This window comes from Miscanthus floridulus, chromosome 18 (genome assembly GCF_019320115.1).
Source record: "Miscanthus floridulus cultivar M001 chromosome 18, ASM1932011v1, whole genome shotgun sequence".
Classification (NCBI taxonomy): domain Eukaryota; kingdom Viridiplantae; phylum Streptophyta; class Magnoliopsida; order Poales; family Poaceae; genus Miscanthus; species Miscanthus floridulus.
In genome coordinates this window covers 26843041-26855637 of record NC_089597.1, presented here as the reverse complement: position 1 = coordinate 26855637, position 12597 = coordinate 26843041, and the positions used below count along the sequence as shown (strand labels likewise).

At 44.6% G+C, this 12597-nt stretch overlaps 1 protein-coding gene across 1 annotated transcript; it reads left to right on the top strand.

The window, feature by feature from the left end:
• The first annotated feature begins 3033 nt into the window (after positions 1-3033).
• On the top strand, positions 3034-6950 carry LOC136521918 (transcription factor PHYTOCHROME INTERACTING FACTOR-LIKE 15-like). Its single transcript, XM_066515691.1, has 7 exons — positions 3034-3609; positions 3734-3799; positions 3925-3990; positions 5280-5591; positions 5702-5771; positions 5864-5985; positions 6524-6950. The coding sequence occupies exons 1-6, from the start codon at positions 3277-3279 to the stop codon at positions 5944-5946; spliced, it is 930 nt and encodes a 309-aa protein (XP_066371788.1). The 5' UTR covers positions 3034-3276; the 3' UTR covers positions 5947-5985; positions 6524-6950.
• Positions 6951-12597: the final 5647 nt, after the last annotated feature.

Below are 12597 nucleotides of genomic sequence, written 5' to 3'. Positions count from 1 at the left end.
GCAACATGGATTCAATTGAATTTCAATTCATATCTTTGTGAAAGGGTTGTCATCAATTACCAAAAAGGAGGAGATTGAAAGCTCTAGTTTGGTTTTGGTGAATTGATGAAACCCTAAGTGCTAACCTAGTTTATCAAGTGATCATAAGATAGGTAGCACACTCCAAGTGGTGAAGCAAATGAAGATCATAGCATGACAATGATGATGCCATGGTGATGATCAAGTGCTCGGACTTGGAAAGAAGAAAAAGAAAAACAAAATGCTCAAGGCAAAGGTATAAACAATAGGAGCTATTTTGTTTTGGTGATCAAGACACTTAGAGAGTGTGATCACATTTAGGTTTGATAGCCGTACTATTAAGAGGGTGAAACTCGTATCAGAATGCGGTTATCAAAGTGCCACTAGATGCTCTAACTCATTGCATATGCATTTAGGATCTAGTGGAATGTTGACACCCTTGAAAATGTTTGTGAAAATATGCTAACACATGTGCACAAGGTGATACACTTGGTGGTTGGCATATTTGAGCAAGGGTGAAGAAGTTAGAGGTGAAGAGAAGTTAGTCTCGCTGGTCACAAGGTGACCGGACGCTGGTCCTAGTGGAACCGGCGCGTCCGGTCAGTTGTACTAGTAGAGATGCTGGCGTCGGTCAAACGACCGAACGCTGGCGAGGTGTGTCCGGTCCTGTTGTCGGGCAGCACACAGAGGCTAGGGTCTCTGACCGGACGCTGGTAGGGTCCGGTCGTGGATGACCGGACGCGTCCGGTGGGCAAAATGCGTTTCTGGAACCTTACTAGAAACGATCGAACGCTGGTGGCTGAGCGTCCGGTCAGTATTGTGCGCAGTGTCCGGTCAACTCAAGTGACCGTTGAAATTAGGACATGTGGCTGTCGTCGGGCGACCGGACGCTGAGGTCCAGCGTCCGATCAACATGACCGGAGCGTCCGGTCAGCCCGCGTTGTGCCCAGTGAAGTGGTACAGCGGCTCTATTTCGTGGGGGCTTCTATTTAAGCCCCATGGCCGGTTGAAGCTCATACTCTTAGCCATTTGCATTGACATAGCAACCTTGTGAGCTTAGCCAAAGCCCTTTCACTCATCTTCATCATTGATTCATCATCTTTGTGAGATTGGAAGAGAATCCAAGTGCATTGCTTGAGTGTTTGCATCTAGAGGCACTTGGTGTTCGTGTTTTGCTGCGGGATTCACTTGTTACTCTTGGTGGTTGCCGTCACCTAGACGGCTTGGAGCAGCGAGGATCGTCGAGCGGAGGGTGGTGATTGTCTCTGGCTGCGATCGTGGTGATTATAAGGGGTTCTTGACCTTTCCCCGACGGAGAGCCAAAAGGTACTCTAGTGGATTGCTCATGGCTTGTGTGATCCTCATCTTGTGTTGGTTGTGCGGCACCCTATTGAGGGTTTGGCGTGTGAAGCCAATTAGCGCGTGAACCTTCAAGTGAGTGAATCGCCACAACGAGGACTAGCTTGCCGGCAAGCAAGTGAACCTCGGTAAAAATCATTGTGTTCATTATTGATTCCGAGGTGATTGGTCTTCATTGTTATTTATCCTTGTGATTGATTGGTTCCTTCATCTACACGGCGGTATAACCTTCTTGATCACTCTCTTTACATTACCGTAAACTAGTTGTGAAGCTCTTTAGTGTAGCTAGTTGTGAGAGCTTGCTTGGTTGGTTGGTGTGGCTCTTTAGTTAGCCTTTGAGAGCACACTAACATAACATAGGGTAGTGTCATAGCTATTGTGTGAGTAGATACTATCTAAACTAGAATTGTGGTAGGTGGCTTACATTTTGAGTAGGCTAGCGCAACACTTGCTTCGCCTCATAATTGTCTAACCATCTTGTTTAGTGTTGTTGTAGAAATTTTATTAGGCTATTCACCCTCTTTAGCCATTAGAACCTTTCATACCCCTTAGAGTGTTTTTTGCGAGGGCACCGGACAGGTCGGTGTGGCACCGGTGCCCCCAACGGTCACTTTCCAATGGCTAAAAAACTATATGTTGGTCACCGGATAGGAGTGGCGGTGGCACCGCCATGAGGTTGGCGGTGACCAGGCTAACCCCCCGAAAACCTCCCTCTCTGGATTATTTATTTAAGTCACGTTATTTTACATATGCCGATTTACCGTACAATCTTATACATCATTAATAAAGTCCTAATCCACTATGTTGCTTGTACGTGTATAATCTTATATCATTGAAATCATGTTATGTAATGTTTACAACACCGTCTACTCATGGATTCTTTTAGGGCTAGGAAAATATATATGAAATCATCATATAAAGCACAGCTTGGTCCGCAATCCCTACTTCAGATTTTTTTCTTTTGCATCCGTGAACAAGCGACAACAGCTCCACTAGGCTGGTGCCTCTCATTCATATAATTTTGTAAATTTCTTTAATATTTTATAGATTCAATAAATAATTTAGTATCCTATTTTTGTATTTAAAGAAATTATTGATGACATATCAATTAATATTATCATTGTATTTAAAATAGTTTTTATAGATATATGCGTGCTGCACGTCTATATTTACTAGGATGATATAAGTAAGATTTTTCAGATACAGTGACTTCGTGAATCTCAAGATTTGCTGGCTTAGTCCTTCGGAAATGCTCATAGGAATATGATTTGCGTACGTGTGTTCATAGGAGTGAGTGTGCGTGCGTGTTATGGACGTCTTGTACTGTGTAATTCTAAAAAAAATACACGGGTAAATATTTCCTATATATATATATATATAAAAACAAAGAAGAAACAGCACTAACGAAAGCAACAACACGCTACAGCACAGAGACCCAGACGCAGAAACCCACAGCGTTGAATCGCTGATCGCTGAACCGAGAAACCCAAACCCACACACAACTGAAAGGCAACATAAATGTACACCCGCTCTGCACGGACCCAGAGGAGCAAGGCGCTGGCTGGCTAGCTGACACCGCGGAGCCGGGACGGAATCCGTCCGCTGCCGCACGGCCGCGCCCGGGGAAAAGCGGCCAAAACCCGATAAAAAGTCCAGGAAAAAACAAGCCCAAAGCGGGCGGGGTGCGCGGGCGCGGGCAAGCAACCGGCCACCCACCGAGCTCGGCTCCGCTCAGCGGCAGCGGCCCGGCATGGGCGCAAGCACTAAAAAGAAGGAAGCGGCCGCACCCCCAGCCCACCTCGCCTTCTTTCCCCCCTTCGCCTCCTCTCCCAAGTCCCAACGGAGCCGGCCGGGGGCTCTCTCGCCTCCCGCGACGCTGTGTGGTGAGGCGCGGACGAGATGAACGAGCAGGGGCTCGGTGGCTTCGGCGGGGGCCGCGGGGCCATGCAGGGCCACGGGCGGGAGGCGATGGCGCTCCTGCAGCACCACCACCAGCGGCGGCGGCAGCTGGAGGAGGAGGAGGAGGAGGTGCGGCGCCAGATGTTCGCCGGGGTGGCGGCGTTCCCGGCGGCGCTGGGCCATGGCCAGCAGGTGGACTACGGGGAGGACGCCGGCGGGCTCGGGGACAGCGACGCGGGCGGGTCGGAGCCCGAGCCGCCGCCGGAGCGGACGCGCGGCGGGTCCGGCAGCAAGCGGAGCCGCGCTGCCGAGGTGCACAACCTCTCCGAGAAGGTGGTGACGCTGCCATTTCTTGAAATCTCAGAGTTTTTTTTTTCTCGCCGTGCTCTGCTTTCTTCTAAGTGCGAGTGGTAAAGAGTAAAGATCGTTGCTTGGTTTTGTTGGCTTTTGGGCGCAGAGGAGGAGGAGCAAGATCAACGAGAAGATGAAGGCGCTGCAGAGCCTGATACCCAACTCTAACAAGGTCAGTGGAAACTGACAAGAGCTCTTACTCTGACTCCTCTCGCTCGGTCGCAAAGGTTGTTCAGTTGAGTTAGTGCTGGATTTGACCGTATTGTGTTTCTGCTGTGATGTTCTTTGGGAGCGCAGACCGACAAGGCATCCATGCTTGACGAGGTCATTGAGTATCTGAAGCAACTGCAGCTCCAAGTGCAGGTGAGCAAATAGGACACGTCCACATGGTGTCGATGCATCTTTCTGGTACAAAACATTGACATAGAATTGGTACAACAGAGAGTACTCAGCCTTATTGATTCTTCATCGAATCCGTGACGACAGACTTGCATGACTCTTGATGTCAGTTGCCTTATTATAACCAGCAGGGGCCTGTTTGCATTATGTGTGATGGGTGCTTCATTTTTATTATTTTTGAAGAGAGAGAGAGAGCTTCATTAATTTGCCGATACCTTCCATTTTCATTTGTTTACAATTTAGGTTTCCCCACTGCGGCTAGGGCCTGGTTTAGTTCCAAAAATTTTCACCCCAAACTATCACATAAAATCTTACGGCACATGCATGGAGTATTAAATATAGAAAAAAAACTAATTACACAGCTTGGTTGGAAATCGCGAGACAAATGTTTTAAGACTAATTAGTCTATGACTAGCCATAAGTGCTACAGTAACTAACATGCGCTAGTGACGGATTAATTAGGCTTAATAAATTTGTCTCGCCGTTTCCAGGCGAGCTATGTAATTAGTTTTTTTATTAGTATCCGAAAACCCCTTTCGACATTCCCGAAACATCCGACGTGACATCCAAAAATTTTCATTTCGCGAACTAAACACAGCCTAAACTATTGATCAATGCCAAGCTTGCCTGTTGTTTTGTTAAGTAAAAGGATGTCCCGGTGTCCCTGTTTATATGTTGGATGACAATTTGGGCACTAAGTACTTGTCGAGATGTATACTTTGTTTAAAACATAATCTCATCAACCGGTGTGACCTACCTGTTCGCTTAGGCTTGTTTGGCTTATAAGCCGTACTTTTTCAGCCAACGAACAGTATTTTTCTCTCACACCAAATCAGCCAACGGTACTTTTCGCCATGGCTTATCAGCCAAACAAGCCCAAACGAACAAGGCTCATAGCTACGATACTTGAACAGTAAAGGTGATGGCAAAGATGGTTTGCAGTTGCCTAAGGTGCTAACTAATGGAGACACACAAGAAGTTCTGAAATCGCAATGTAGTGTCTAGTGATAGGCTGACTGTGTATGTGGTTAGTGTTAACCCAAAAATACTGCCTATTTCCTCCACAGAAATGCTAGGCTGTTTGTGACAGCGAGGGCCTAGTTTGGAACCAAATATTGCTATGTTCAGTGAATGCATTTTCGTAGCACACGTGTCAGTAACATACTATTCTAAGTTATATTTTAATGGCCAGTGTTAATTGCTGAACTGCAACTATAGAGTGTAACTTTTATTTACCTATTATTTTGTTATAGATGCTGTCTATGAGAAATGGTGTTTACTTGAACCCTCCATATTTGTCTGGTGCAATTGAGCCTGCACAAGCATCACAAATGTTTGCTGCACTTGGTGGGGGCAACATCACAGCGTCAAGCTCTGGGGCAGCGATGCCACCAGTAAACCAAAGTTCAGGAGTTCATCAGACATTTGACCCATTAAATCCTCCACGAAACCAACCACGGTCTTTTGTATTACCAAATGTAGACAAAACCATTCATGAAGCTCCATTTCACTTGGAATCAACGCAGTCCCACCTTCGAACATTTCGAATGCCTGAATCTTCTGAGGTAATCATTTTATTGGGAGTAGATCAAAATCTTGATCCAAAGCCTTACCACCTTAAGTATCGCTTTGCTGTTTCACAGGAACTTCCCTAACTTAGATTTTTCTTTGCAAGATGATGCTTCTGGGCGAGGTAGTGACAAAGCACCAGCTAACTTCAACTCAAGAAAGAGTTAGTCTACCAGGTTTGTGACAATTTACTTCCATTTGTCGCACGCCACACTTTTCTCTTCTCATGCTTAACATTTTGCTGACATTTCCCTTTGACCCCTTATAGGAGTTGATATGAACCCCATTAGGCAAGAATCATCCATAGTAAACGCTGATCATTTTGATGGCTGCTCACGTAGCAAAGAGTGACTACAAGATGTGGTGCCAAAAAATGCAGGACAAGTTTAGGTAAACTTCTCGTTTCATGCCCAAAGACTGAAGCGACATGTGAACCCTACCATGGTCAGGTTTAAAATGGGTGGTCATAGTATAATATTACAATGTTAACTTGACCTTTCTGAACTAAGAAGTTAGCCTATTGGCCTTGTTTTGTTAAAAATATGAAAACTGGTGATATTTCAAGCCTGAGTCATCGATTTATTTTAAAAAATAAGCTCAATAGTGAAATTAATGTGATATTTAGAATGAAGTTGATAAGAGTTCATTATAATTTGCAATTATGAAGTTCATTTCTTCAATGGCTTCGAACATGTCATAAATGACATTCCATCAGATAGTTGAGCTAACCGTGGTTGCTCCATGACGTAAAAGTTTGTATACATTCTATTGTATTATTTTCTAATGATCTGACTACTACAGTTGTCAAGTTAGATTAAAAAGAATAAATTATGTGGTTGCTCGCTTACTTCGTTACCTAAAATGCCATTTTTTAGTGGGTCTGCTGCTCAGTTGCTGTATGCTAACGTTTCTTTTGTTTTTTTATTAGTCTTGGACAGCTTAGGAAATGGCGACTGATGAGACTGAAGTGAGGACCGAAGGCAGGATGACACATAGTTCAGTAACCCAGCTGACACGCAGGCTTCCCCTTTATTTGCCCCTGTTACTGCAGTAGTAACTTAATTTTTTATGAAGCAACTTGAAAGCTTCACCTTTCCTTTTTGTTTGAAAATTAGCAGGGCAGTATTAATAGTACAAAACCATGCATCGTTGCACGTTTCATGGTATATCGAAAGCTACCAGGTGATTGATACTGCAATGTGTTTCTCAAGCTAGCAGCATAAACCCTGCTGCGCGTAAGCAATTGCCCCCACTCCCTTGAGGCCAGCCCCATTATCAGAAATTCAGAATTGTGCTACTAGATCAGAGATTTTGAATCTGGTGTATTTGAAAGCAATCTGATATTGGCTGCTCGACTGCGCTCTAGTAATAATTTTTATGGTTCAGATACGTTGAATGAAAGTAAAGACTTCAATTCCTCCTTGTAGACTGTTGACACCAATAGCTAAACATGCGTGACCTAATATTGTTTCGTGATGCTGACTTTACATGATCAGTTTTGTGATGCTGACTTAACACGATCATCAGTGTCTAATTTTAGTCAGAATATAGTTCACGAAGCTCTCCTACAACAACTACGACAAAGTTTTTTAGTCCCAAATAAGTTGGAGCAAGCTAGAGTTAAACCCAACATAAGCCCTTAGTCATGGTTCAGGCACGTCAATAGTTGTTTTTTAAACACTCCTATCCAAACAAAGATCTCTAGGTATATTTCAACCTTTCAAATATCTTTTTATTGTCTCCCCCACATCAGTTTCGGTCTTCCTCTACCTCTCCTCACATTAATATCTCGACTTATGACTCCATAATGCACTGGTGCCTTTAAGGCCCCGTTTGGCAGGGCTCCGGCGGCTTCGGCTCCCGCACCTGTCGGCCGCTCAGGGGCCGATAGGTGCCAGGGGAGCCGGAGCCACGGAGCCCGAAAAATGAGCTTCTTCGGCTCCGGCGGTGTCTGTGAGGGAGGAAAGGAGGAGAGAGAAAAACGGCTCCAGTGAACAGTACCGGATGTCGGCCGCTCAGGGGCCGACAGGCCGGAGCCGGAGCCGCCGGAGCCTGGCCAAACGGGGCCTAAATGTCTCCTTTGGATATGGCCAAACTAGCCCAACCGATGTTGGACAAGCTTTTCTTCAATTGGTGCTACCCATAGCCGGTCACGTATACCATCATTCCGAACTCGGTCCATCCTTGTGTAACCATAAATCCAATGCAACATACGCATATCCGCGACACTCAGTTGTTGGACATGTCGTCTTTTTATAGGCCAACATTCTGCTCCATACAACATAGCGGGTCTAATCACCGTTCTATAAAACTTGCCTTTGAGTTTTTATGGTACCCTCTTGTCACAGAGAATGCGAGATGCTTGGCGCCACTTCATCCATCTTGTTTTGATCCTATGGTAAACGTCTGCATCGATATCTCTATCCTTCTGTAGCATCGATCCTAGATGATAACAGAAGGTATCTTTCTTAGACACCACTTGACCTTCCAAACTCACCTCACCCTCCTCATGTGCAACATTGCCAAAGTCACATCTCATGTATCATGTTTTAGTTCGACTTACTCTAAAACCTTTGGACTCAAGGGTCTACCGCCACAACTCTAGTTTCCTATTTACTCATGCCTGGCTTTCATCAACTAGAACTGCATCGTTTGCAAAAAGCCTACACCAAGGGATATCCCCTTGAATGTCTCTTGTCACTTCATCCATTACCAAGGCAAAGAGATACGAGCTTAAGGCTGATCCTTGATGAAGTCCTATTTTAATCGGGAAGTAGTATGTGTTACCATCATTTGTTCAGACACTAGTCACGGCATTGCTATACATGTCCTTGATGAAGGTAACATACTTTGTTGGGACTTTATGTTTGTCCAACGCCCACCACATAACATTCCTTAATATTTTGTCATAAGCCTTCTCCAAGTCAATGAAAACCATGTGCAGGTCCTTCTTCTGCTCCCTGAATCGCTCCATAAGTTGTCTTATTAAGAAAATTGCCTCTATGGTTGACCTTCCGGGCATGAAACCGAATTGGTTCGTAGATACCTGCGTCGTTCCTCGTAGTCGATGGTCGATAACTCTCTCTCCCACAGCTTCATCGTGTGGCTCATCAACTTAATTCCTCTATAATTAGCGCAACTTTGGATGAAAAACATGGGCTACCTAGCTGAATTTCATAAGCATCATCCATTACACATACTGTTCTGCAAAAAATAGGCTACCTAGCTGAATCCTGAAACATGATTGAAACGTGAGAGATGCATCCATATGCTTGTATATTTCTGCTTCCTAGTGATGAAACATGTACCCTAAAATGTGTAACCTCAGACCTAAAACTTGAATATCAAAGATAATATTGTTTTTGTCGCATAAACTAAATCCTAGGTGCAGCCGTGACGGCTCACTCTTTTATTTGTCAAGTTGCAAAACTTAGGTGTCCCTCTTTTGCTTTCTTCTTATTCCAAAAACTATATTGCAGGCAAACAGAAAGACAATACAAAATCCAAATAGGCTTACAGGCATATGGAAGGCCAACCCGAATTAAGAACAGAGGCCAATCCTAATTAAGCAATATGAACACTACTTTCATAAAGTGAATATGAATCTGGTATTATGTGCATGAGCTTGCAGGAACGTTGCCGAATCTCGAAATAAAAATTATCATGTCATCATCTTTCCGTTGGTTTGCAATCTCCATACACAAACTTGTATTTACTTGTTTATATATTGTGCTTGTGTTGTTGCTCTTGTATAGCTAGTTTGTTTTAGTAGCAAAGTAGTTGCTCTCTTGCGTAACTGTAACCTTGCTAGTTATATTGCTTAGTTTGTGTAGCTAAGTAATTGTTGAGCTCTCTAGTTTGGCTTGGGTAGCCTTGCTATTGAGTAGTGCTAGTGAGCTTAGGCTTTGTGCACTTTGCATACTAACATGTGTAGGAGCTCCTCAATTGTTTGAGTACTAGTTGCATGTGTTTGTGTGACCTTGCTAACTAGAATTGTTTATGTGAGCTTTACCTAGCCCAACACCTTAGTTGCTCATATTAGGATCTTTGTAAGGTGCTTGTAAACTTAGATAGAGGGGTGTACTCTTGGCTAGATCGATAATTTTAATTTCACATTTGTTTTGGTTAGCTGACGTATTTAATTTTAAAAAAAACTATTTATCCCACTCTAGTCCGTCATCTCGATCCTACAACTACTAACATAAGTTTGCGATCAGAAAACCCTTAGTTGAGCTACTCATCAGGCCTGTCAGCCTTTATTAATTAACATAAGTCAAGAGCTACTAACATAAGTTTGTGAGAAAATACTTAGTTCAGAGCTACTAACATAAGTCAGAAAATCCTTAGTTCATTTGGCACATAGATTCCTAGCTGACATGTTAGACATACTGGATTTTTTTTGTGAATCTTATGGTATGCTGTTACTATACTATGAATATTAGTCTACTGTGTTCATACTCGACTTTGTCAATTGGTGTCTCAAATCATTTTTAGTATATGATTATATTAAAAAGAAAGCACTCTTTAGGTATTGGTTTGATTTTGTTAACTCACTACTTCTTGTTCTATGTTTGAGTACTTTAGAGAATTTGAAAGTGCAATCAAGCCTTAATTGTAGGTTTTGGTGATAATAACCTTGCAATTAGAGAACTAATGAGATTTATCGAGATGACAAGCAGGAAATTTATATTCGAGGATGCTACACGAAACGGAGGAGCCCCCAACTACAAATATAGATGGCTTCAAACTCCAAGGAGGTTTAAATTTTTTTATATATTGAATTTGAGTATAGGAAAAGCCGTACTATAAAGGGGGCACAATGCTTAAGCTAATCTGTGCTACCAAGTGCTCAAACAACCACATGCATCCTTAGATTCACAGCCAAGACAGTCTACACTTCACTATTATCCTTACTGTCTTGCGGGGTGCGAGCTCCGACTCACCCGACCCCTTGGGTGCGGGCTCCGGTTCGCCCGACCCTTTGGTCGCGAGCTCTATCTCGCCCGACCCCTAGGTCGTGGGCTCCGTCTCGCCCGACCCTTTGGGTCACGGGCTCTGGCTCACCCGACCCCTTAGGTGCGGGCTCCGGTTTGCCTGACCCTTTGGTCGTGGCCTCTGTCTCGCCCGACCCCTAGGTCACAAGCTCTGTCTCACCCGACCCTTTGGGTCGCGGGCTCTGGTTTGCTGGACCCTTTGATCGCGAGCTCTGTCTCGCCTGACCCCTAGGTCGCGGGCTCTGGCTCGCCCGACCCTTTGGTCGCGAGCTTCATCTCGCCCGACCCTTTCGTCGTGGGCTCTGGCTCGCTCGACCCTTTGGTGGTGGCCTCGACTCGCCCGACCTCAAGGCCACGGACCTCGTCTCGCCCGACCTCTTGGGTGAAATGTCCGTTGGGGGCTGGGGGTATATATACCTTTTCTTTTTCTCCCCAACGGCTATCTGTGATTTAAGTGACAGTTGGGGCCTAAGGGGTATATATACATTTCCCTTTCTTTCCCAATTGTAGTGACAGATAGAAAAACAAACGAACCAACCTGCTCCCTTCTTCCTCACTTCAGCACACTCAAAATAGAGCAGGACCTCTCTCTCTCACTCCATTGTTGACCTCAAGCCCCCAAGCAAATCCATTGATTTTCCCATCAATCCTTGAGGGATAAGGATCCAAAACTTGATAAGAGAGCATCTCCATTGATTCCTAAACTGTAAAGAGCACTTGGTTCACGACTTAGTTGGCGGTTGTGTTTGTTACTCTTGGAGCTTGGCTCCTAGCCGGCTAGAGTGTCGCCCGTGGAGCTTGCCAACTTGTGTGGAAGCCCCGGGAGGTTTATAACCACCTCTTGTAGTGAGTAAAATCACCCCTCATCTCAAGAGTTCACTCTCTTGACTTGAGAACGAGGTAGGGTTGTAAATCCCTAAGCCTTAGTGGTATACCTCAACAACATGACATAGGCAAGCCTTGGTGGCGAGCTGAACCATGAGATAAATCCTTGTGTCATCTTGTGCTTGTGTTGCTTCACTTGTGTTTTTGTTGTTGTTGAGGTGATTTCTAGAATTAAGGCCGATCTACTTGTGTGTGGTGTTCCCACCACTTTCAGTTGTCAATCTGTGATCTACCACCCTACAGGAAGCCAAAAAATTTTACCCTATCTAAATTTTGTTGGGTAGATTTTGAACTATGAACTAATCTCTCCTGTAGGTGCGGCAGTGCCACGCTCATAGAGCGGCCGTGCCACGGATGAATTTGATTTTGGTTTAAGTTGAATTTTTACAGGCCTATTCACCCCCCTCTAGGCGTACCAGAGATCCTACAAGTGGTTTCAGAGCGGGTTACCTCATGTGCGCTTCACCGCGTGAGGTATGGAGCCCAGGGGAGGATCCGGTGTCATGAAGCCCATCAATATCGATCCGAAGGACGTTGGGCTGCATGACACCGACAGTAGTGAGCTTAGCGCCTCTACAGTGAGCAACTCCATGCTCCCGCAGCAGGAGGCAACCGATACCGAAAAAGCTCAAAATGATGAAGAAAGAAGAAGAAAAAGAGCAGCTAGAAAAGAAAAAAAGACTCAAGAGAGAAGCTAGAAGAAAAAGAAGAGAAGCAAGAAAGAAGAAGGAACAAGAAGCAAAAGCCTCTAATGCATCTTCAAGTGAGCTATCTAGCAGCTCTGAAGATGGTGATGATGATGAGTCCTACCAAGTACATAGCAAGAAGGATAAGAAAGGAAAGTGCAAGAAGAATGATGACAATAAATATGTCGATGTATCCTTTAACTATTCTTCTATGTCTATGACTAACCATGATCGCAAGTCTTTCATCAATGTGCCCACGGGCAAGTTACCTCATTTTGATGGGACTAACTTTGCTAGATGGAAGCACTTGATGAGAGCCTATCTTATAGGTCTTTATCCTGGAATTTGGGAGGTTGTTTGCAATGGATTTGAGCCACCTGTTGATCCCAAGAATCCAACCATGGAAAAAATGAGAATCATCCACCTCAACGGTCAAG